Source organism: Schistocerca cancellata, chromosome 4 (assembly GCF_023864275.1).
Source record: "Schistocerca cancellata isolate TAMUIC-IGC-003103 chromosome 4, iqSchCanc2.1, whole genome shotgun sequence".
In the NCBI taxonomy this organism is placed as follows: Eukaryota; Metazoa; Arthropoda; class Insecta; order Orthoptera; family Acrididae; genus Schistocerca; species Schistocerca cancellata.
Genome location: NC_064629.1, coordinates 807,885,831 through 807,910,648, shown reverse-complemented (window position 1 = coordinate 807,910,648; position 24,818 = coordinate 807,885,831). Strand labels below are relative to the sequence as shown.

The window sequence follows — 24,818 nt, the reverse complement described above, 5'->3', positions numbered from 1 at the left end:
TCTTGTATCTTAGCTTTGTGGCCCTTAAGTGAAATTTATGTCAGCAGGATCAGAATCTTTCCGCAATCAGCTTCAAATGCTGGTTCTCTAAATTTTCTCAATAGTTTTCCTCAAAAAGAACTTTGCTTTCCTCCAGGAATTCCCATTTGAGTTCCCGAAGCATCTCCCTAACCCGTGTGTGTCGTTCATGAGAAATCTAGCAGTCCACCTATGAACTGATTCAATGTCTTCCTTTAATCTGACCTGGTGCGGATCCCAAACACTCAAGCAGTACTCAAGAACAGGTTGCATTAGTGGCCTCCTTTACGGATGAACCAAACTTTACCAAAATTCTCCCAATAAACTGAAGTCAACCATTCACCATCCCTACCACAGTCCACACAGTATTGTTCAATTACAAGTTTGTTTTTTGTATTCATCCACATTAACTTACATTTTTCTACATTTAGAGCTAGCTGCCATTCATCACACCAGCAAGAAATTTTGTCTGCCACCGTGTATCCTACTATAGTAACTCAACTTTGACACCTTACTGTACACTACAGCATCAGCAGAAACAACCACAGATTGTTGCCCACCCTATCTGCCAGATCATTTATATGCGAGAGGAGGTCGAAAAGTAAAATGACTCTTCAGAAAAGGAATATTTACTCTAATGATAGAAAACTAAAACATACATTTGTTTTCTACATAACCTCCCTGCATTTCAACATGCTTTGCCCAGTGTTTCACAAGTTTTTTGATTCCATAGGAAACAAGTTTTTTGGTTGCACCTGTAACCAATTTTGCACCACATCAGTTACTTCTGCATTGGTTGCAAATCTTCTTCCCCTGAACACATCCTTCAATGGTCTAAACGTATGTAAATCGCTTGGAGCCAGGTCTGGACTGTAAGGCGGGTGTTCGAACTGTTTGAACTGTTTGAATACCAACTCCTTTATTGTTTCGGCCGTCCATTTGGCAGAATGTAGCCGAATGTTGTCTTTCTGCAGGATAACACCTTTTCTCACTTTTTCCCAACATTTGGATCTAACAGCAGGTTTCAGTTTAGTTTGCAATACATCACAATAATTCTTATTGCTCATAGGTTCACTTTTTAACATAAAATGAATGGCTACCACATCTTCCAGTCCCAGAATAGTGTTAGCATAATCTTACCTGCTGATGGTTGACATATAAATTTCTTAATTTCTGGTGATGATGGGTATTTCCAAACGAAGCTCACGGGCTTACTTTCCAGTTTGTGATGATGCATCCATGTTTCACCTACAGTAATGATTTGCTGTAAAAATCCATCTCCCTCACGATGATAACGGGCCAAATGTTTACAAGAGATGTCCATCCCTTGTGCCTTATGGTGCACTGATAATCCTTTCAGTATCCGCCTTGCATACTCTTTCCAAAAATCTTCTGGTGCACTGACAATTATTTCAGTACCCTCCTTGCATACTCTTTCTGAAAATTTATCCTGTGGTGTAAGATGGAATATGCTGAACCATGACTGACTTGTAAAGTATTGGCAATTTCATCCATTGTGATTTGTCTGTTTTCCAGCACCAAACCCTCAATGACTTCCAAACTGTTCTCAGTTGCTGACATCAATGGCCTGTCCAATCTTTCATCATCAAATAGAGAAGTTCTTCCCTGTTTGAAGCACTCTATCCATTTGTTGATCTTGCTTAATGATACGAGAGCTGTCACCATACTACACTTACATTTGATGAATAATTTCTGCAGGTTTAACACCTTCCACAAGCAAAAAGTTAGTTACTGCACTCATTTCCTTCTTCGTACATATTGACTGTGAAGCTGCCATGTTATACAGTTTGTTACAATATGACGACTAATGCGGGAACAAGAGTGACACATTGCATAGAATTTTTGCAGACGAAAGTACTTCAGCCTTCAGTACTAGCTGTGTTACCTAGCCCTAAGGCAGGAAATTGCAAAGGTCCATATAAAGTAAATAATAACAGTCCTATTAAACTCCTCCAGGGTACTCGTGTCGATACCCTTGTCCCTGATGATCCCTTGCCGTCGAGGGCAACATACTGGGTTCAATTACTTAAGGAGTCTTCAACTCACTTACCTGGGAGGTTATTCCATATGTTCATACCTTCATTAACAGTCTGCAGTGGGTCACTGTGCCTCATACCTTCGTTAACAGTCTGCAGTGGGTCACTGTGCCAGATGCTGTCGGGAAATGTATAAATACGGCATCTGCCTGTTGCCCTACATCCACAGTTCACAGTATAGTATATAATGTGAGAAAAGACCAAACTGAGTTTTGCATGAGTGATGCTTTCTAAAACCATGCTGATTCATGGACATGAGCTGCTCTGTCTCAAGAAAATTTGTTATATTTCAACTGGGAATATGTTCAGAGATTCTACAGCAAAATGATGTTACGGATATTTGTCAGTAATTTTCCGGGACCACTCTTTTGCCTTTTTATATACAGGAATAACCTGAACTTTATACAGAAGTCACCTAAACTTTCTTCCAATCACTTGGGACTTTGCTCTGGGCGAGAGATTTATGATAAATGTGAGTTAAGTAAAGAGCCAATACTATCCAGACATAGTGACATATTTGCTTATTAATATGTCATTCAAAAGGGTTCCTGCACGATAGTCAGATGATGGTATGTTTGTATGATTCTTCTGCATGAACAGTTTCTTAAATGCAGAATTTAAAACTTCTGGTCTTGTATTACTATCTTGAACTGCCACAACAGACTGGTCAGAGAGTTGCTGAATGGAAGACTTAGATCCACTTAGCGATTTTACATAGGGCCAGAATTTTCTCGGGCCCTCTGCCATATCTTTTGCTAAGGTGTGACGGTAAATGGTAATGAGCGGTTGGCATCATTGGCGGGGAGGCCCCTTACAGGGCAGGTCCGGCCACTTTGGTGCAGGTCTTATTACATTCAATACCACATTGGGCGACCTGCGTGCTGGATGGGGATGGAATGATGATGAAGACAACACAACACCCAGTCCCTGAGTGGAGAAAATCTCCAACCCATCCGGGAATCGAACCCGGGCCTGTAGGGCTGACCACTCAGCTACCAGGTCAGACGGTACGATGGTGGTAGTTGTGGTGTGCTTTCTGCATATATTATCTTTTCACAGATGCACAAATCTCTACTAATCTTTGCCTGTTGTCATTTATTCATTCTTTTTTGAATCGAGATTGCAGCAGCCTCTCTTTCCACAGAATACCCCAAATTTTGTTGTTAAACCATGGTATATCTTTCCCATCCTGGATCCAATTAATAAACACGTAGTTCTCCAGTCCAAAATTTACAATTTGTTTCAGCTTTTCCCATAATTCCTCTACATCCATCTAACTGGAACTAAGTGATGTCAGTTCAGTGTCTAAGTGAGATACTAACAACTGCTTTCTGATCTTTCTGGCAGAAACAATTTCCTAGCTTCTTGACTAATTTATTAACTTTTGTAACCATAGTTGCTATAATGACATCATGATCACTAACCCTCGTCTCTATACTGACACTGTTGATAAGGTCTGGCCTGTTTGTAGCTACAAGATCTAAGTTGTTTGCATTGCATGTGGGCTGCTGAACTAACTGCTCATGACAGTATCCAGAAAATGTGTTCAAAAGTACTTCACACAACTTTCTGTCTGTACCCCTTGCAGTGAACCTGTAGACATCCCTGTCTATACTCAGTAGGTAAAAGTCACCTCCAACTACATTTGTGTCCAAGTTTAAAGCAACAAATGGAAATTTTGCAAGGTTGCGTTTAATTTGCCATGAAACAGTGTAAACAGGTGATAGTAAAGTAGAAACAATGTAAAGAATACAGAATGTAAACAACTCAACCTGCATAATGGTAGACACAAATGTTCTTTGTTTCCTTCCAACTTAATGGATTTGCACACAACTGATTAATGTGCTCAGTATAGGGTGTGAGCACTTCTGGCAGCAATGTAGGCCTGACAACAATGGGGCATGCTGTGTATATTGTCATCAATCTCATGTTGAAGCAGTAATGCCAATTCTTCCTCCAGAGCTGCTCAAAAGTATTGGGGAATGGTTAGTGGATACTGACATGATGCAGCCTGTCTCCGTAGTGTATCCCAGACATACTCTATGGGGTTCAAATCAGAAGAGCGATCAGGCTACGCCATATGTGCAATGTCTTCTGTTTCCAAGAAAACATCAACCACCCGTACTCTGTGAGTTCGAGCATTATTGTTCATCAATACAAAGTCTGGGCCCACAGCATCTCACAACAACAACTGCATATTATGTCACAAGATCTCATCACGATACCTGACAGCAGTGAAATCTTGTCAATTCACCCGTACAATTTTGTGAAGAGCTGTCTGAGTAGTCAACATAATTCCTGCCCATACCATTAGGGACCTTCCTCAATATCGGTCTCTTTCCTTAAAGTTTGGGGTCAAAAATCGTGTTCCATGTTCCCTCCAGATGTGAACCCATCAAGAATCACTCTCCAGACCAAATCAGGACTCATCTGTGAGAAGAATATTGGCCCACTGCTCAACTGCAGAGGTGGCGTGTTGACCACTCCACCCTAAATGTTCCCTTCTGTGAAGACACGTGGTACACATACAGCAAGTCTCTGACAATAAAGGCCACTCTGCTAAAGCCTTCTGTACACAGTTTGCCTCAATACAACAGGTCCAGTGGATGCAGAGGGATCAAATGGCAGTTGCCGTGCGCTACTAAGGTGGTACTGTTGTGTCCTTACAGCCAAATAACGGCCCTCTCTTTCAGATGTCACACATGGTCACCCCTGCCCTGGTCTTTGGGATACAGTTTCGTTATCTATAAACTGTTGCAACATCTGAGAAACAACAGAATGATTCACATTAAGCCATTGGCCCACAACTGTTTGCAACTGTCCTGTTTCCATTCTTCCTATGGTTCTCTACCGCAGAGAGACTGTTAGGTGTCTTCTCTGTGCCATACTACACTACCTGCAACTGTGTACACAGCGATTGTGGATGTGGGACTAGCCGACAAATACTACCCCATCCAATAGGTGCCCTGACATCATTGTTGGTGTGGTTGTCTGTTGACCGGAATGCCATCTTCCGTGCAGAACATGATTGAATGGACATCAGTTGACTCTTGGTATGATCATAGCCGACAAATTCTACCCCGTCCGATAGGTGCCCTGACATCATTGTTGGTGTGGTTGTCTGTTGACCGGAATGCCATCTTCCATGAAGAACATGATTGTATGGACATCAGTTGACTCTTGGTATAATCATATCATAACTTAGACACAGGAGGGAAATAGTGGTTTGTTGCTTTAATTTTGGACACTGATGTAGTATTGCATGATCTCAGTATTTATGCATTACTGAGTGTAGTCTTTCTTTGAATGACTGTAGAACTGTTACAACGGAGATAGGTGGCTGGTAACAATTAACTTGGCTTAACCTAGAACCATCATACATGACTAGGTAACTTCAGTGACACTCATCTTCGACCTCAGTAAAGAGAAAATTTTTGTTAACTGCAATGAACACTCCCCTTCCTATGGCATCTTATCTGTATTTCTGATATATGTTCCATGACTTGCTAAATATCTTGCTCCCGAGAATAATTAGAGTGGGAGAACTTTACTGGAGGGCAGTAAATTTGGGAACCATGTTACAAATAATTCATCAATTTGTTGATACAATTTTGACAGTCGAGGTGTCCTTACTGTGAATGCGTTCCGACTTCCCTTTCTATGCATCAACTAGTGAGTGTTCATCAGAGTACATCAAATTACCGTTAGCTTAGAAACCTCTCTTGTGTACCTGAGTAGCTGCGTCCTTCATGTAGTGCACCACTGACCTAACAATGGGAATCCTACAAATCCCCACCCAATAACGTAAGTATAGAAAGCTGCAGCCAAGACCATTACAGAACCAACGAAGTCTTTGGTTAGTCTCTCCACTTGGCTCCAAACCAAAGCATCCAGTTCATCTCTTAGAACAGTGCTACAAATTGTGAGTCCTGCTTGCACCCTGCACGTGAGACCAGCAGCCTTCACCACCTCTACCAGGTGCCTGTTTGAACCGAGGATTGCTTCAGAACCCATGCGAAAGATGTGAGGCACAACTTGCAGATGACTGTACCCTGCACACTCAATAGCTGCAGGCAAAGTCACTTCCACATCTCAGCTGAGGCCCTCTGGCAGATGCACATTGGCTTTCTTTCCAGCCCTGAATGCTATTTTCCTAAGGGGCTCCATAATGCGCCTAACATTGTAGTAACTAGCAAACCACCTACGCGTCTGTGCTTGCTTGGATCCTGCTGAAGGAACCTGTGCACTTACAGGGTGAACAGGCAAGGTCTGAAAATGGCCAGCCTCCACATTGGCCCTCTGCCATAAACAATAAAAAGTCATTACCACTCACCATTCATCCTGCTGTGAGGGCAGATCCACTACATGAGGTACAGTAGGAGGTACCTTGGCAGCAGAACCTGTGGGTTAAAGTGACACTAAGGGTGTCCCATGCAACAGACGAGATTCTCCATAACTGATACACCCTGAGGCAGTAGCTTGAAAGTGACTGACCATAGCCAAAAGCCTGTTTGCTGTTTGTGAACTGTGGCCAGCTGATCGTTTGTCTGCACACAGCCTGCACAAAGCTTCACATGCTGAAAGACTAACTGAAGAAGTAAACTATATAAGCAGACAGAAACCTAGATATGCAACTTTCTACCCTCCTGATGTGTTACCAATGGACACTGATACCTTAATAAACTATGTAGCTGTGCCTGTTCAGAAAAAATGAAAACTGTGTTACAGCCTGCCTGAATTCACACTTACAAAACTTGAGATCAAAGCTCTTAAATAGAAAAGCACCCACGAAATGTAAGAAATATACTTATAGGAAAACTCGGAAAAAGCTAAATACATAACAAGCTGCTCTGGAGATATGTATCAAATGACTCCTCGGGCCTCCTATTCTGTCCCCTCCCCTCTCTCCCCTACCTTCTCCAATCCCCTCCCTTCCTTTCCATGCCCTCCCCTCCCCTGCTTTCCCCTTCTCCTTCCTGTCCACTGGACTTACGCTCAATTTCGTAGTCTCCTGCTATTATCCACTTTTCGCTGTTTTTTGTCCCCCCTTTGATTTAGAATTCTTATGGCTTTATTTAATTGTTATGTAATAAGATTTTTATGTTTTAGTTTTTTATAGTCACAGTCATTTTGATATCATATTGTTTTTCATAATGCAAGTTTTTTCTTATAATTGCATTATATAAGTGGAGACTAAACCTTTTGTACTGTTTTTTCTGAAATAGAATGTACATGTTAAGTAAACTTTGTCTTCCTTTAAGCAGCAAGCCTTGTGGAAATGCAGTCTGTTTTTTATTAAGATTCATGACATTACCATTGCTAAATCTGTTCTTACAGGTGTTTGTAATGTAATGCATTAATTCTTTGTGGCTTGTGGCCATTATGTCCTATGAGTATATGTGGATGCATTGTTTTATATTCAGCATGGAAAACTATAATTCGTGGTAGTTATATAGGTACAACCCTTTTTTCTTTAGTTGAATCAGTGAAAGAGGGGCTTCTCTTCTGCTTGTTTACATGTCAGAGTTTCTTTTCGTCTCTGTGTAGAAAGATAATTCAGCATTATTCTCTTGTGTTAACTACAAATATGTTTGGTGCATTGTATTTAGAGCAACATTCTTGCTATGAAGTTTTTGCTTGCTGTTTTTGTGACTGTTTTAGTTAGTTTTGATCTCCTAACGAAATGTGAAAATAGTGTTTTAGGTTTTAGTCTCCTTCCTTGCCCCCCCCCCCCTTTCCCTTTTTCGCTCTTCATAATAGATGTGTACAGATGTGTACATTAAATTATGAAATTGTTGATCTCCCAGTAGGCAAAATATTTAATTGAGTAATGTGTGTCCTAGTTTAGTTTTTATACAGTGTTAATTGTCAGCCCTATTCTTATACTTATATCGCTCTGATTTCTTTTTTTTCTTTTTTTTTTTTAAATACCAGATGTTCAGAGACTTGAAGGGTTGCAGTCTTCTGATTGGTTTGTGGCAGCCCACAACAAATTCCTCTACTGTGCCAGCCTCTTCATCTCAGAACAACACTTGCTCCCTACATCCTCAATTATTTGTTGGATATACTCCAATTTCTGTTTTCCTCTACAGTTTTTACCCTCTGCAGCTTCCTCTAGTACCATGGAGGTTAATCCCTGATGCCTGAACACACGCCCTGTTGTCTTGTCCCTTCTTTTTGTCAGTGTTTCCCATATGCTCATTTTTTTGCTGATTCTGAGGAGAACCTCCTCATTCCTTATCTTATTAGTCCACCATATTATCAACATTCTTTTGCAGCGCAACATGTCAAATGCTTCGATCCTCTTTTGTCCCGGTTTTTTTTATATTCGGCATGGAAAACTATAATTCGTGGTTGTTATGTAGGTATACTTTCATACTGCTGTGCTTCAGATGTAAGTTCTCAGAAATTTCTTCCTTAAATTAAGGCCTAGACAGGAATGCCCTCTCTCTGCCTGTACTAGCCTGCTTGTTATCTTCTCCTTACTGTGTCCATCATGGACTATTGTGCTTTCAAGTTGGCAGAATTCCTTAACTTGGTCTACTTTGTGATCACCAATTTTGATGTTAAGTTTCTTGCTATTCTCATTTCTGCTACATCTCATTTCTTTCAACTTTTTTCTGTTTACTCTCAGTCCATATACTGTATTTAAAAGACTGTTCATTGCATTTAACAGATCTTGTAATTCTTCTTCACTTTCATTGAGAATGGCATTGCCATCAGTAAATCTTATCATTGATATCTTTCACATTGAATTTTAATCCTGCTCTTGATCCTTCCTTTCAATGGTATAGATTGAACAGTATGGATGAAAGACTGCATCCCTGTTTTACCCCCTTTTTAATCTGAGCACTTTGTTGTTGGTCTTCCAATCTTATTGTCCCCATTTGGTTCTTGTTCATATTGTATATTAATTGTCATTCCCTACAGCTTATTACTATCTTTCTTATAATTTCAAATGTCTTGCACCATTTTCCATTGTCGAACCATTTTTTCCAGTTTGACAAATCCTATGAATGTATTGTAATTTTTCTTCAGTCTAGCTGCTATTATCAAACACAATGTCAGGACTGCCTCTCTGGTGCCTTTCTCTTTCTGGAAACCAAACTGATTGTCATCACACAGTTCCCCAGTTTCATCAAACAGTTCCCCAGTTCTTCTGTATATTATTCTTGTCAGCAAATTGGATGAACGAGCTGATTGTGCGATAGCAATCACACTTTCTCACTTATCTGCTCTTGCTATCTTCAAAACTGAATGGATGCTATTTGTCTGAAAGTATGGTTGCTTTGTCACCAGTCTCATAGGTTCTACACATCAATTTGAATAGTCGTTTGGCTGTCACTTCTCCCAATGATTTTAGAAATTATGATGGAATGTTATCTGTCTCCTCTTCCTTATTTTATCTCATGTCTTCCAGAGCTGTTTTACATTCTGACAGTAATACTGTATCCCTTATGTCTTCCGTAGTGACCCCAGTTGCTTCTATCATGTCATCAGACAAGTCTTCATCCTCATGGAGGCCTTTAGTTTACTCTTTCCACCCACCTGCTCTCTCTTCTGCATTTAACAGTGGAATTCTCATTGCACTCTTAATGTTACCACCCTTGCTTTTAATTTCACTAAAGGTTGTTTTGATTTTTTTATATTCTGAGTCATTCCTTCTGATGATTTTTCTGTCACATTTTTGCTGTAGTTGTTTCAGCTTGGCTTTGCTACACTTCCTGTTTATTTCATTCTTGAGTGTCTTATATTGCTGAACTCCTTTCTTTCGCTGAAAATTTTTGTACTTACTTCTTTCGTCAGTCAGTTGAAATATTTCATCTGTTACCAAAAGTTTCTTCCCAGTTGCCTTCCTTGTACCTTGTCTTTCCAGCATTTGTGATTGCTGTAATTAGAGATGTCCAATCATCTTCAACTCAAGTGCCTACTGTGGCATTCCTTATCACACTATCCACATCTTTAGTGACTCTCATCATTCTTCAGTATTTTAAGTATCCCACTTTCTTCCCACACTGATTCTTCCATGCAATTTCGTACATACATATAAGCAATTATGATGAGTGATGTTCCTTGCTAGTTTTATTACAATAACTATGTGGAGCTCCTGCCAGGAGTTCAGAATTTTTATAATATTTTAATTTATGATTGAAATTTTGGACACTTGTACCATTATTGAAATGTTGGTTAATGAATATTTGTCACCTTGTAGGTCAGTCTTGCCAGACAGTCATCGACACTTGCTGGCCAGGTACTTGTCAGAATGGAGGAACATGTATTGAACAGCCGAATGGTTATACATGCAGATGTCCAGAAGGATATAGTGGCTACAACTGTGAAGATTATGACATCTGCAAATTGAATGTTTGTTATAATGGTGGCACCTGCTATGCCAGGAACAAAAGAGAGTATCACTGTGCATGTACACCTGGTGCGTACTCATGCTATAGCTACCTGAAAGTTTTTTGTATTGTTTTGTAAGTTGTTTTTTAGTGTAGGATTCGTTACACAGTAGTATAGTGTCTACAGCCATATGAGATGGCACTGGTCCTAGGGAAACTTAAAAGCAAAATCTCTCTCTCTCTCTCTCTCTCTCTCTCTCTCTCTCTCTCTCTCTCTCTCTCTCTCTCCATGCTTATTTATAAGGTGTTAACATATGCATATCATATCGTACTCTGGTGGTTGAGATATGATTCAAATCACAAAGTTAATTTTAACAGAATTTTTTGACATTCTCTTGTCATTTCTACATCATCCAATGACACTGCAGCTCATCAAAATTATAGGAAATAATGCCTGCCACCATGCCATCCTTTCAATTGCAATATGAGCTTGTACATCAGTGAACCTCAGCTATTATTGTTATGACAGTCGTGGACAAGTTTGATAGCATCTAATGACCTAAATGCTGCTGAGCCCACTCTGAGATCTTCCACTAGTAGTCCATCAGCATACAGACTAACATTTGCTTCCAAAGGGGTGACCAAGTGGCAGGCATTGGTTCCCAAAACTCTGAGACACTCTAATATCATCAGGTGACATTTCCTCAATTTATTCTTCAAGATGTACACTATAACCATTTGAAGTTTGTTGATATCTTTTCGTCACATTCTGTATATAAAAATATTCATTTATGAATGTACATGGGTCAGTATCAACCAGATTGCCAACTCATTGTGCCAAATAAAACACAGAACAATTGATTTGAAAGAATATTCACCTGCTGTATGCTATATTTTATATACAGAAATTATGAAAAAGAACATTTCCTGGAAAACACACAAACTTTCTGATATTAGACATATACAAACATGAAGATACATGTGAAATATGACTTTTTGTATGTCCTAAAACAACTGATATTTGCATTAAATGTCATCTTTTAACTTATTTTTAGTTCGATTATCTCTTTCATTTTATTGTGACGCACCTCCTAAATTCATTATTTACAATGATTACAAGCCTTTGGTTATTATCCTAACAATTTTCATTTTGTCTTCTCTGAAACCAACATTCTGATCTTTATATAACGTCATACAATGCCACGCATTGATGCATGCATGATCACACAGTCAGCACTAATTATGACAGATCCTGACATGATATTTGTTTGCAACAGGAGTCGATGGTCTCGGTATTCTGTCAACTATTCATGAATGACTTACATTAGACTTCATTTTCATTTAAATGAGCAGCAGTAATGCTGTTCGCATCTACCTATAACCAGTAAGCTGCACCTTTGTGCTGACGTGTTAACTGCACTCATTTCTTGGACTCTATTTGCGTATCAATCCTTTCATTTAGGCAGTTCTGTGTAGATAGTTAATTACATTAGATGAGACCAATCTGCCCGAGCTGCTGGTGGCAGTTAGGGATCATTGATGAGGATTTCTCCCCAGTACTTTCGACACAGACATCAGAGTGTAAGTGGATGCTCCATACTGCTAGGTATGTGCTTGTATTTCAGTTGCTCATGAGTATATACAGGGTGATTATAATTAAAGTTAGACTTTCAAACCACTGTAGAAATAACACCATTGGTCTGAATGACATCAAATTGCAACAGAATATTATCGGAGAAGGGGGAAAACGTATGGCAGAACAAAAATAAATAGTTACAATAGTAAGCATCATAATTTAATAGTGGTCAACTACGAATGACAAATGAATCGTACAACAATGCTCATTGTGTATGTTTGATGTTAAACAAACTGTACTACTCAGTGTGCATGGGTGTACAGGTGTGATACTGTTAGTTACGTAAGCCCATCACAGCAAGGTCATATCACACCGGATGGGAAAAATCGGATTTTAAGTCTCTTGAGGCCAAAAACCGCATAAAAAGCATCACTCACATTGGTTTTTAACTATCCTGAGGGGAAAAAAATGCATAAAAAGTATCAGTCAAAATCACATCAGATTATTAATTTCCGTGTGACTGGCGAAAAACATGTTCAATATGAAGGGCTTATTTCAATAGTGGTACAAGTCGATTACCTCCATTGTTCTGTCTATAATGCTTCTGACATTAATGATCCAAACAAACAGAAAGAAACGTTCATCTCTAGCAAGGAGACATATGCTTGAATATTTCTGGTATCTCAACTGCAGATTTTTCAGCCCTCATTTAACTTTAGGACTCTGTATCTCAAAATGAATAAAAATTTTCCATTGCGTATATTCGACTGTTCTGTGTATTGACATATCGTGTCAGATGGAAGTGGACTTTGTCTGTCCACAAAATCTGCCACAGCCAATCATTGTTCACTTCCCTGTGAGCAAGAAATTCTAAAGCAAAGGTCTCTCTTGCTGGCAGGTCAACAGGAAGCAACTCGTGCACATGGGTAATTTTGAATGGATAGCAAAGAAGGATGTTTTGTAGGATTTTATGCACTGTGCTCACGGATATGTCCAATGTATGGGCAATTCTCTGTGCACTACACGTTTTCTCTGTGCACTACACATTTGCACACTGCCACTCGTCTCCTCCTGCATTGCTGTGGCCATTGCTTCCACTGACGTTGAATCAACTTGTATCCTTCCTCTACCAGAATGCACACAAAAAGAACTGTCTTTTCGAATTTCTGAATCATTTTCTCCAGGCCCACGATAGTCATCGGATCAACCCCTTGTTTTCAAACCCTTCAGTGTCTGGAACTTCTGCAGAGCGACTTGTGCACAGTCATTCATGTAATACAGCATTACAAGCAGAGCGCGATCCTGCATTGAGACAGTCATGGCGAACGTTGCAGATGCAAAAGGAGGACAAGCCGTGTACTCGGCGTGTTTATACCAACTTCAGTGGGTCGTGCGCGTAACAGATCTTTTCATTTATGTGTTCTGGCACATACAGCGCCATCTATTGATCAATTTTCACACTATTTTTTTTCTTCTGCCATACGTTTTCCCCTTTCTCCGATTACATTCCGTTGCAATTTGACATAATTCTGACCAGTGGTGTTACTTCTACAGCATTTTGAAAGTTTAACTTTAATTATAATCACCCTGTACTGGTGATATAGGAGTAGCAACATTTAAAATTTTGAGTTTAATCATAAATATGTATTTTGAGTAAAAAAGATTTTTTTGTTATATAGTTTTCTCATATATACACATAAATAGAATTTAATTTAACTGCAGAGAAAAGGAAACTATGTTTGTTTGCTTAAAACTAAGCTAACAGTCAGTGCCCTGTTTTTATTGATTTTTAATATTTCCAGCAGTGTCACTATCATACTAATCTTAGCTGTACAGAGAATGGTTTTCTATTAGATCGTGCTTAGAAAACATAGAATTGATGCCTTCTAGTCTCCAGCTTCTCTGTTGTTCAGACAACCTAATTTTGAAGTCAATTGCATCTCTACTGTAGAATAATAGTGTAGCTATGAATGCGACTTTCCTAGCATTAACTGTGATGAAATCTTCTCGGGCCTCCATCCGCATGGCTGCATCGAAATTCTGCGACATTTTTTTTAAATGCATCCACTCACATGAAGGCCCGAGAAGATTTCATGAGTAGTGTAGCTGCAGTGTTGTAATTATAAAGCCAGGTCCTTATTTTTGAGATATTAACTTTCTCGCAAGAGTCTCTGAAATATTGTCAACATATGTGATAGTGCACCATTTTTTGTTGTTACTGAGTGGTTTGTATTGGGCCACATTCAGGAGGGGTACAGTTTTGCACCTTTTTATTGTTTTGTAGAATATATCCATCAGGTAGGAGTGATAGCCATTGCTGGATGTGATGCAGTTGAATGCCTGTCATTCTGTTTGAAAGGTGATTGGGATAATGAAGGATGTATGAGGAAATGTACCATGGAGTAAACAGCTTTATGTTTATGACATAACAGGTGCTTTTAGCTTCGAATGTTAGAAGCTTTCATTTTCCTGTGAATGCCAAATCAGTATTCTTAGTTTCCAGAATGAGATTTTCACTCTGCAGCGGAGTGTGCGCTGATATGAAACTTCCTGGCAGATTAAAACTGTGTGCCCGACCGAGACTCGAACTCGGGACCTTTGCCTTTCGTGGTCAAGCGCTCTACCAACTGAGCTACCGAAGCACGACTCACGACCGGTACTCACAGCTTTACTTCTGCCAGTATCTCGTCTCCTACCTTCCAAACTTTACAGAAGCTCTCCTGCGAACCATGCAGAACTAGCACTCCTGAAAGAAAGGATATTGCGGAGACATGGCTTAGCCACAGCCTGGGGGATGTTTCCAGAATGAGATTTTCACTCTGCAGCGGAGTGTGCGCTGATATGAAACTTCCTGGCAGATTAAAACTGTGTGCCCGACCGAGACTTGAACTCGGGACCTTTGCCTTTCTTTCAGGAGTGCTAGTTCTGCATGGTTCGCAGGAGAGCTTCTGTAAAGTTTGGAAGGTAGGAGACGAGATACTGGCAGAAGTAAAGCTGTGAATACCGGACGTGAGTCGTGCTTTGGTAGCTCAGTTGGTAGAGCACTTGCCCGCGAAAGGCAAAGGTCCCGAGTTCTAGTCTTGGTCGGGCACACAGTTTTAATCTGCCAGGAAGTTTCAGTATTTTTAGTTGTTACTGTATATACACTGGTGTCGAAAGTTAAAACAGCAAACCAAAATTTTGCAAGGTTGCATTTCTTTTGCAACAAAACAGTATAAACAGGTGATAGTATAGTAGAAATAATGTAAAGACTAAGGAACATAAAAAGCTGCAACCTGCATAATGGTAGAGTAAAATGTTCTTCATTTTTTTCAACTTAGCGAACTTGCACACAAGTGGGTAATGTGCTCAATATGTGGTGTGGCCACCTCTGGCAGCAATACAAACCTGACAACATCGGGGAATGCTGTGAATGATGTCATCAGTCATATGTTGAGGCAATAACACCTATTTTTCCTGCAGAGCTGCTCGCAAGTCTTGGAGAGTGATTGGTGGATGCTGGCATGGTGCAACCCCTCTCCCTAGTGCATCCCAGACATGCTCTATGGGATTCAACCTTACCAGTTCACCCGTACAGTTTCACAAAGAGCTGTTAGAGTGGTCAATGTAATCCTTGCTCACACCATTAGGGATCTATCATGATATCAGTCTTTTTACACAATGTTTGGGTCCCGAAATCATGTTCCACATTTCCTTCAGATGCAAATCCCTCGACAATCAGTCTCTAGACCAAATCAGGACTCAACTGTGGCCCACCATTCAACTGTTCAAGTAGCATGTTGACAACTCAATTCTAGACATTCCCTTCTGTGAAGACGCGTCAAATGTACACATACAGTAGATCTCCAGCAATAAAGGCCACTCTCTTGAAGTCTTCTGTACACCGTTTGCCTCGATACAACATGTCCAGTGGGTGCTGTGAGATCAGATGCCAGTTGCAGTGAAGTACTAAGGTGGTACCTTGTGCCCTTACAGCCAAATAATGGTACTCCCTCTTTCTGATGATGTCACACATGTTTGGCTCTGGCCTGGTCTTCAGGATACTTTCTCGGTCTCTCTAAACTGTTGCCACATCTGAGAAGCAACAGAATGATTCACATTAAGCCGTTGGACCACATCAGCTCGCAACTGTCTTGCTTCCATTCTTCCTATGGCCCTCTACTGCAGGAGTCTGGAAGGCGTCTACTCTTTGGCATACTGCACTGTCTGTGACTGTCTACACAGCGATTGTGGATGTGGAACTATCCGGCAAACACTAGTTTATTTGGCGGATACCATGATGTCATTGTTGCTGTGGTTGTGTGTTGACCGGAATACCATCTTCCATGCAGAACATGATCATACAGACATCTGTTGACAGTTTGTATGATTATATTTTGAATTATACGCTGGATGGGGAAATAGCAGTTTGTTGCTTTAATTTTGGACACCAGTGTATAAACACCAACAAAATTTACGGTAGAGCCTTTCAGCTCCATTGTGAATTTATTTTTATTACATTGGGAGCTACAGTGTTCAATAAAGCATTTAAATTTTGAACTATATCGGCTCAAATACACTGCACATTCCCATGCATCTGATCCAGTACTTAATTTTGTAACTACGGGAATCCATATATAAAAATAATTGCTCAGAATTGTCCGTGATGATTTTCTGTAGTAAGAGGCTTAAGAGGGGAACTCATAGTCAGGCTGTCTTACTGTCCATAGAGAATGTTATGTTGTTGTACATAATTCTGTTTCCCTAAGGGGTGATATAGTCACCTGAAAGGTAACAGCAGTCCATTGTTTGAGAATATGTGAAAACCAAAATAACCTATGATCACAGATCTGTTTTAGTTAGTGACCAGTTTCATTGATTATAATCATCACCAGATTGATCTAAAAATGAGTGTGTATATTTATGAGTAAGAGCATTATGATAAGTTAGCAACAGTATAGGTAGCAGCTTTGATCCACATTAGCTGACATGCACCTTAAACATAATAAAAGAGGCAGATAAAGTTTATAGCCATTATTGACATTGTCACATAATATGAAAACATGATAAAATTGTAATAAACACCCATGGCTGTGATATCGGGCTGTGGTTAACTTACCTTGCTCATAGCTGCAGTGCAAACACCCGAGGGGCTAGGCCCCTTGATGTTTCTGACTGGAGAACTATTTACAGCAACATATTACAAAGTCAGAGATATGATGTTCAAAATTACACAAGGCAAAATAGGATGAGCTGAAAAAAAAAGAGCCAGTGCTTGAAATAGGCCCACAGTAAAATAGCAAATTACAGTTACAAATGGCAGCTCTGAGAAACACAACCCCACTATATTTCTGAATAAACAAAATTAATTTACACCAAACACCCATTTTTTGCTGTATGACAGGCTGTTGCAGTTCTTACGTGTCCTGATATTCTGACACTGTCTGTCTGTTTGCTGGCCCAGGCCCTGCACAGCATACACTTTCTTGGCTCTGTTTCACGAGCCCATTGTCCCTGTGGCTTTTTTTCATGTTTCAGAATGCTGCTTTCAATTAACTTCATTATGAACTATATATGTCACAGACATCTATTTGTGAACGGGCATTTATATTTTACTGTGGACCCATTTTTAAGCTCTGACTCTTTGTTAAATTATCTTATTTTGCCTCATGTACAGTTTTAAACATCATGTCTCTGACTTCGTAACACACCATAGTAAACAGTTCTTACAGTCAATGACACCTAGCAGACAAGCCCCCTCAGATGTTTGCACTGCAGCTGTAAGCACAATGTGTTAACGATGGCCCTACATCACAGGCCATGAGTGTTTCTTACAATTTTAGTATGTTTTTATATAATGTAACAATGCTAGTCATAGGTATAAATTTTATGTGCATCTTTCATTAAGTTTAAGGAGACAGGTAAGTTGTGTGCAAAGATGCCTCTCAGATTATGTGAATCAACGCTACTACTTATACTGTTTTTAATTCATCATAAAGCCCTTATAAATATGCACATTAGTTTTAATATTAATATGATTTTGATCATAACAATTGAAACTGGTCACTGAATAAAACAAATTTCGATCATAGATTGTTTTGATTTCCACATGCTTTGAATTCTATTTTAAACGTGTTTGAATTTCAGATATTACTTATGTGATTCTTTGAAGTTTATTTCATATCTGTGCAAAATGTCTGCTAGTTCTCTTGTGCATTCATCTGTAGACATAGTTGTGAAAAAGCTAGTGACAAAAGACAATGTTGTTTTGGAACTGGAGGGGAGTGATTGGGTCTGCCTGAGTTGTAGTTTGTGATATTTTATCTGCAGTTGCAACAGTCAGTTGTATTTTGTGACAGTCTGAAAAGCAAAAAACTGATTAGTGAATAAATAAAACCTGTTGCAGAACTTAAAATTCTGTATATGAAGAATGAAATGAAAGATTGCTGTGATACCCTACTATGTGTTGTAATAACTGCACTGATATCCATCTGGACTGTAACTAAAAATTTGTACCAGGCTCAAGACTTGAACCTGGTTTTACTCCTCTTCATGATCAGTCACTGTATCAATATTCTATCAAGCATGCAGTTTGGTTCAACACGAATTCTCATTAACACATGATGTTTCCTCCTATATGCTGGACATTATATTGACCTGTACACTTCAGATGAATATCAATGTATAAGTAGTGGGTGTCATGGCAATGTCAAATTTTGTGTCTCACATATCTGTGTAAAAATGTCCTGGGGGTGGGCAAAATCTTCCAAAGCTTGCTGCTCCTGTTTCTTTCCAGCCGTCCTATTTTCATCAAGGGCTCTGTGTATAAATGTTCTGCAAATAGTAGGTAACACTGAGCGACTTTGAACACTCATGTCAAGCCAGGAGGCATGCTTGGATAGTGTAAAGCTATGGTGGCTGCTTGCATAAAGAAGGAAATTTTCAATTGTGATTTGACACTAAAGAAAGTGTTTTTTCTTGTAATTATTGCCTTGTTTTGCCAAACCACAGGAGAGTGGTGTTAAAGGGTAAACCTTAATTACAGTATTTACACATAAACACTCCTATTTAATTTTGTACTTGATTTCATGTAATTAAGTTAACTTTTTCTAGAATTTTGTAATTACCTTCTTTTTATGTGAACCTGTTTCCCTGGGTTTGTTTCATTAGAAACCTGTCTTACTGTCAGCACCTATGAAATCCTCACCGGTCTTCCACACTTACCAACTTCTCAGTTTTATGTTTTCCTTATTTGCACTGTTAATCCAAAATGAGAATAATTATATTCACAGATTTTCCTTTTTCGTTGTGAAAATAGTCCAAAACTTTGAACAGTATTTATGAGACCAGATTGAGATTTTCACTCTGCAGCGGAGTGTGCGCTGATATGAAACTTCCTGGCAGATTAAAACTGTGTGCCGGACCGAGACTCGAACTCGGGACCTTTGCCTTTCGCAGGCAAGTGCTCTACCAACTGAGCTACCCAAGCACGACTCACACCCCGTCCTCACAGCTTTACTTCTGCCAGTACCTCGTCTCCTACCGTCCAAACTTAACAGAAGCTCTCCTGCGAAAGGCAAAGGTCCCGAGTTCGAGTCTCGGTCCGGCGCACAGTTTTAATCTGCCAGGAAGTTTCATATCAGCGCACACTCCGCTGCAGAGTGAAAATCTCATTCTGGAAACATCCCCCAGGCTGTGGCTAAGCCATGTCTCCGCAATATCCTTTCTTTCAGGAGTGCTAGATTGGCAAGGTTCGCAAGAGAGCTTCTGTTAAGTTTTGAAGATAGGAGATGAGGTACTGGCAGAAGTAAAGCTGTGAGGACGGGGCGTGAGTCGTGCTTGGGTAGCTCAGTTGGTAGAGCACTTGCCCGCGAAAGGCAAAGGTCCCGAGTTCGAGTCTCGGTCCGGCACACAGTTTTAATCTGCCAGGAAGTTTCAGTATTTATGAGGTTTATTGTTGTCAGTACAGTGCAATAAATTAAAATATAATGGAACCATTAATCACAGAGAGTAACACGAGCTTACTATTGATATTAATGTCAGGCTTGGTTATGTAGCACTAAAGTGAGGGTCTGGAAACTGAGAGGTCGCAGTATGGATTTCTGTAAAGTGAGGGCCTGGAAACTGAAAGATCACAATATGGAATTCTGGTCAGTCTACAGATTTTTTTCAACCTGCCTTTAATCTAGCCTTCGCCTCTTAACAATGTAAAGATTTACCAGAAACTGTAAGTCTTCTTTTGCTGGTAGTGTTACTTGGGAATGTTACGGACTCACAAGTCATCAAAGCTGTGCCCAATTGAAAGTCTTATTCCAGGCCATAGATCCACACAAAATTGTTATTACTACTACTACTACTACTACTACTACTACTACTGCTACTACTGCTACTAATATTAACAATGTGTAACAGTTTTATGTGTTAGCAGAGAATGTGAAAGTTGTTTACTATCTGAAATATTCTGACTTCATTTTCATGTTGACAGGGTTTGAAGGAAGACAATGTGAAATCGGCATTGGTGGCTGCACTCCCATGTCATGTCCTGAAGGAAAAATCTGTAAGGAGAAGACAAATGGAATTGAATGTCAGTGTCCGGGTAATTACAGAGGAGAAAATTGCAGTGAACAGGGTTTCTGCATTGGGCAGCCTTGTGAGAACGGTGGCACTTGTGTAGAATTAGAATACAATTATACGTGTAACTGCCCTCCTGGTTTCACAGGTGTGTTTAAAAAATTAAATATAAAAGTAGACTGTTTAATCCAGTGTGGGTTTATTTTTTTTTATGTGTTTTGTTATATAATCACCTACAATATCTCATAAACAGTTAACCAGCCAAAATTGTATTAGTAGAAGAAAATTATTTTTTTTCTTACATGACCGAGTAAATGTTGCTTAGTGGACAAATACCTAAGGAAAAAATATTGCTTATTGCAGATGCATGTAACTCTCTCTCTCTCTCTCTCTCTCTCTCTCTCTCTCTCTCTCTCTTTCTCTCTCTCATTTTCCGTGCAAAGTGCTATTGATTTTAGAGACTATGAAGTTCACAAGGAGACAGATCTTTCAAATAAGTGTAATTACACTCACTGAATAAGATGCTTTGTAAAATCAAAAAGGATACAAGGGAAAATTATTTCCATGGCATGTTTTACATTTTCGTCTTGAATACTACTGGTATTTTATGGCCACCCCCATTCTTCAGAGACTAAAAAAAATGTGTTCTCTATTTGTGATATGAACTATATAGATGTGTTTGTTATGGATAGAGAATGTTGTACATGTGCGATTATGTTACAAGTCACTTGCCATCCACTCTCTATTTAAAAAAAAAAAAAATCGCTTAGGATTTGATATAATACTCCAGTGGGTTCATTGTAGGTGTGCATTAGTGTAATTGGACATGATCTTGTTGATGATAATATATTTAATGGCAATTTCAAATGGGTTAGACTAGTTATAGGAATTCTAAAGTGAGTAAATCAGTCACAATTGGATATGGGTTTGCTGAACCTTGAGTTCTTATTCATGGGACAGGTGAATGTTACCAATATTTCCCAGCTGTAAATTTTGGCACGAGTTAGTGACCACCATGTAGTTCCAACAGTGACATGTTTAGTGTCGCAGAAAATAGGCATACGCTGAGATTGTGGCAGTGTTAAATAATAATAATAATAATAATAATAATAATACAACAATGCTTCAACTTCAGTGTGTGCTAGGTGCTGATGAGTATGAGTAAATGACTGTTGGGGTGAAACTGTCCTTAGGAGGCAGCATCTGCAGCACATGACACACTTTGAGTGTATTAGCCTTGTCCAAATATCTGGGTTTCTGCCTGTATCAACCTTCATGTCCCTAGCTGCTTATTGGAACACCACATTTTCCAATTCCTCAAATAATAACACTCCCAACAGGCTAGATGTACCATCTGGGAGCAATAACACTCACTCCAGTAGGAGGCCTGTAGATAACCCACTGAGAGCCTTAGCTTAGGCGAAAGGAAATCTCAGCTGTTACAGAACACAAGGCATATTTTGATAATGTCTTCTTGATTATTACAGAAATAGAGGGCCACTAAAAAGTGGTCTTCATTCTATACAGGGTATCCCATGAGGAGTGGTAAATATTCAGGTATAAGACAGGAACATTCGTTTTAAGTGAGAAGCCTTATGTGGACACATACACTATTCGGAATTGTTTCTGAGATAGAACACATTTAATGTCTTTGGATTAGTGTCACACTTGTGTGTCTTAACCACCTAAGCTCTTTGATGTTTTATTCTAGGCCAACCTACCTCATTGCTTTCAGCATCTTTTTTCGGAATGTCTCTGAGCCATTAAACTAGCTCATAGAATGTGCTGTTGTCTGTTTTATGAAGTAGTGAGAGAGGTTGAGAGTGCATCAGAGAGAAATATAGGTTAATTGTGTGTGTACACATGCTGGCTAAAATGCCACACATCTACACTAATGAAGAATATGCAGTATGGTGTGTGTTTACAGCTTCTGCAATGGTGGTACCCTTACTGCTGTAAAAGAATACTGTTCGCACTTTCTAACACATTGAATTCCTGACTGTAGAGTGTTTGCCAGAGTTTTCAGCACATTGTGTGAGACAGGTCACCATTTTTCCTCTGAACATGTAGCTCAACAACCTGTGTAGGAACAATAGCATGTTGTTGCAATGGTGCAGTGACATCCTACTACCATAACACAGTGACTTTATGCATATACCAGTATCCTACAAACACGTGTATGGTGAACATCATATGTGAAAAACTTATACCCATTTCACATACAGCTTGTCCACAATTTTCACATTGGCAACAGTGCCACGTGACGTGAACTTTTTCACTGCTTGAATGATGTTCATCATGTGCTTCCATTAATACTGTTCACTGATGAAGCCACATTTGCATGGAATGGAATCAACAACACTTGTAATAATCATTGATGATCACAGGAGAATCCAAATGCTGCAGTGGAAACCAATTTTGAAGTTCGTTTTTCGATCAATGTTTTTTGATAGCTCTAGTAATTTTAGAAGACCAAATGGTGGGACAGAATTATTTGCATTTTTTGGAAAATTAATTTGTTAAATACCTTATGGAATATTCCTTTAGCCAAGCAGATTGCTCTGTGGACTGGTTGTGGTAGTACAATTAACTGGTCACCTAAATCACCAGACATTATGCCATTAAATTTTTGTCTATGGGGCTGGCTGAAGTCTGCAGGATGAACTGCTGGGTCGCATTATGGATGCTGTTGCCCTCATTATGGAATGTGCAGAGGCACTCAGATAAGCAACACATGTCCTCCTAAGAGTGCACAAATGCACTGAAGTTCACAGTGGGATATTTGAATATTTACTGTGAACTGAACAAAAGCTGTAATGTGACGTAACACTTAGAGGTGAAGTGATAAAAATGCGTATTTTTCAACTGATACTTTGTAAAACACGTCATAATGTTTACTAACTGTTGTCGATGTGCAAAGTTGACAAAGTATTGAATAATACAGCAAATAAATAATAATGTACATTAAATGTCTTCTATATTGGAAACCATTTGGAATAGGGCATATTTCCATAGGAAGTTTTCTGCTTTAAATGATCATCTGCGTCATATCCCTGAATATTGACTGTTCCTCGTGGGAGACCTCGTATACCCGAAGCTCATCAGAACATAGCAGGCATCCTAAAACAAGCGAAGTGTGTAAGAAGCAGGACCCTTTTAGTAGAGGCAACTATGTCCTGTCAGGTTAAACGACTCCAGAGTGCAAAAGTGCAGGTTGAGTGTTCGATTATCTCAGGAGTTCAATTAACCCTTAACTTCAGCTAAGGGGAGACTTAATACACATGGACATTTAAATGTTAATGGACAACTTTCAAGGGCAAGGAATAGCTGATACAAAGAATGTAATGAAAGAATATAAGAAAATTTAACATTGTCAGAAACTACTTTTGTTTGTGTAAAGGTGGATCTGTAATCTTTTCTTCACCGTTAATGAACTTGACAAACATGAAGTTAACAATGGTCATGATGTTAGCTGTACACCTCTCAAAAGAAAGATGGAAAGTTACTGAACACCAAGAAACATAGTTCAGAACACTTTGACCATGATTCATTGGTTTTGACTGAGTCAGAAGAGGACTGCATAACAGATGATCTGGCCTTCGAAGTCATTCAGGGTCTCTTTACGATCTCTGTAACCACTGAAGTGTCTCATCTTGGGAGAAAGGTAACAAGAGGAAGACTAACTCAAACTATCAGCAGTATGATGACTCCAACCCTACAGTGGTATCTAAAAGGATTCAGGATACTCAAGATGGACATGGCACAACAATGGCATGTGTGTTTGAGTATACAAGAAATCTAGTGATGAAAAGGTCTGGTGGAATGTAAATAATTTAAGGAGTGAAGGTAACCATTTACCCAATAGTTGAGGTGTTGAGTCATCTAAAGGTAGATAAACAAGACTGACAGCTGACAGATCTTTTTCAAGCTATAGAGTACACACACACACACACACACACACACACACACACACACACACACACACACACACACACACACCTACATTGTCACAGTGTAGACAAGAAACACGTCTTAAAGTTTCTGACACATGATACTAAGTGGTACGTCTTCCACAGAAAGGGTGACCTCAGTGGAAAGAGTTGAAGGAGAAGTAGCAGTTCTTTTAAATGATGTATACCACACATTACCTTTCCCGCCTCACTAAGAACTTACAGACAGAGTTGTTGTAGCAGTGTGTGTCCATCGTATGGTCATTACATATTCCCTCTACCTGTTCTTCCAGGAACCAATAGACCAAGAGGCTCTAATTAATGC

At 39.4% G+C, this 24,818-nt stretch overlaps 1 protein-coding gene across 1 annotated transcript in view; it reads left to right on the top strand.

Annotated features, from left to right (window-relative positions):
• The window catches only part of LOC126184763 (protein crumbs), a 301,898-nt gene that overhangs the window by 152,844 nt on the left and 124,236 nt on the right, over positions 1–24,818 (top strand). Inside the window, exons 11-12 of the mRNA XM_049927313.1 lie at positions 10,288–10,506; positions 20,458–20,691. Of these exons, the coding sequence (XP_049783270.1) occupies positions 10,288–10,506; positions 20,458–20,691 (453 nt within the window). The remainder of the gene's footprint in view (positions 1–10,287; positions 10,507–20,457; positions 20,692–24,818) is intronic.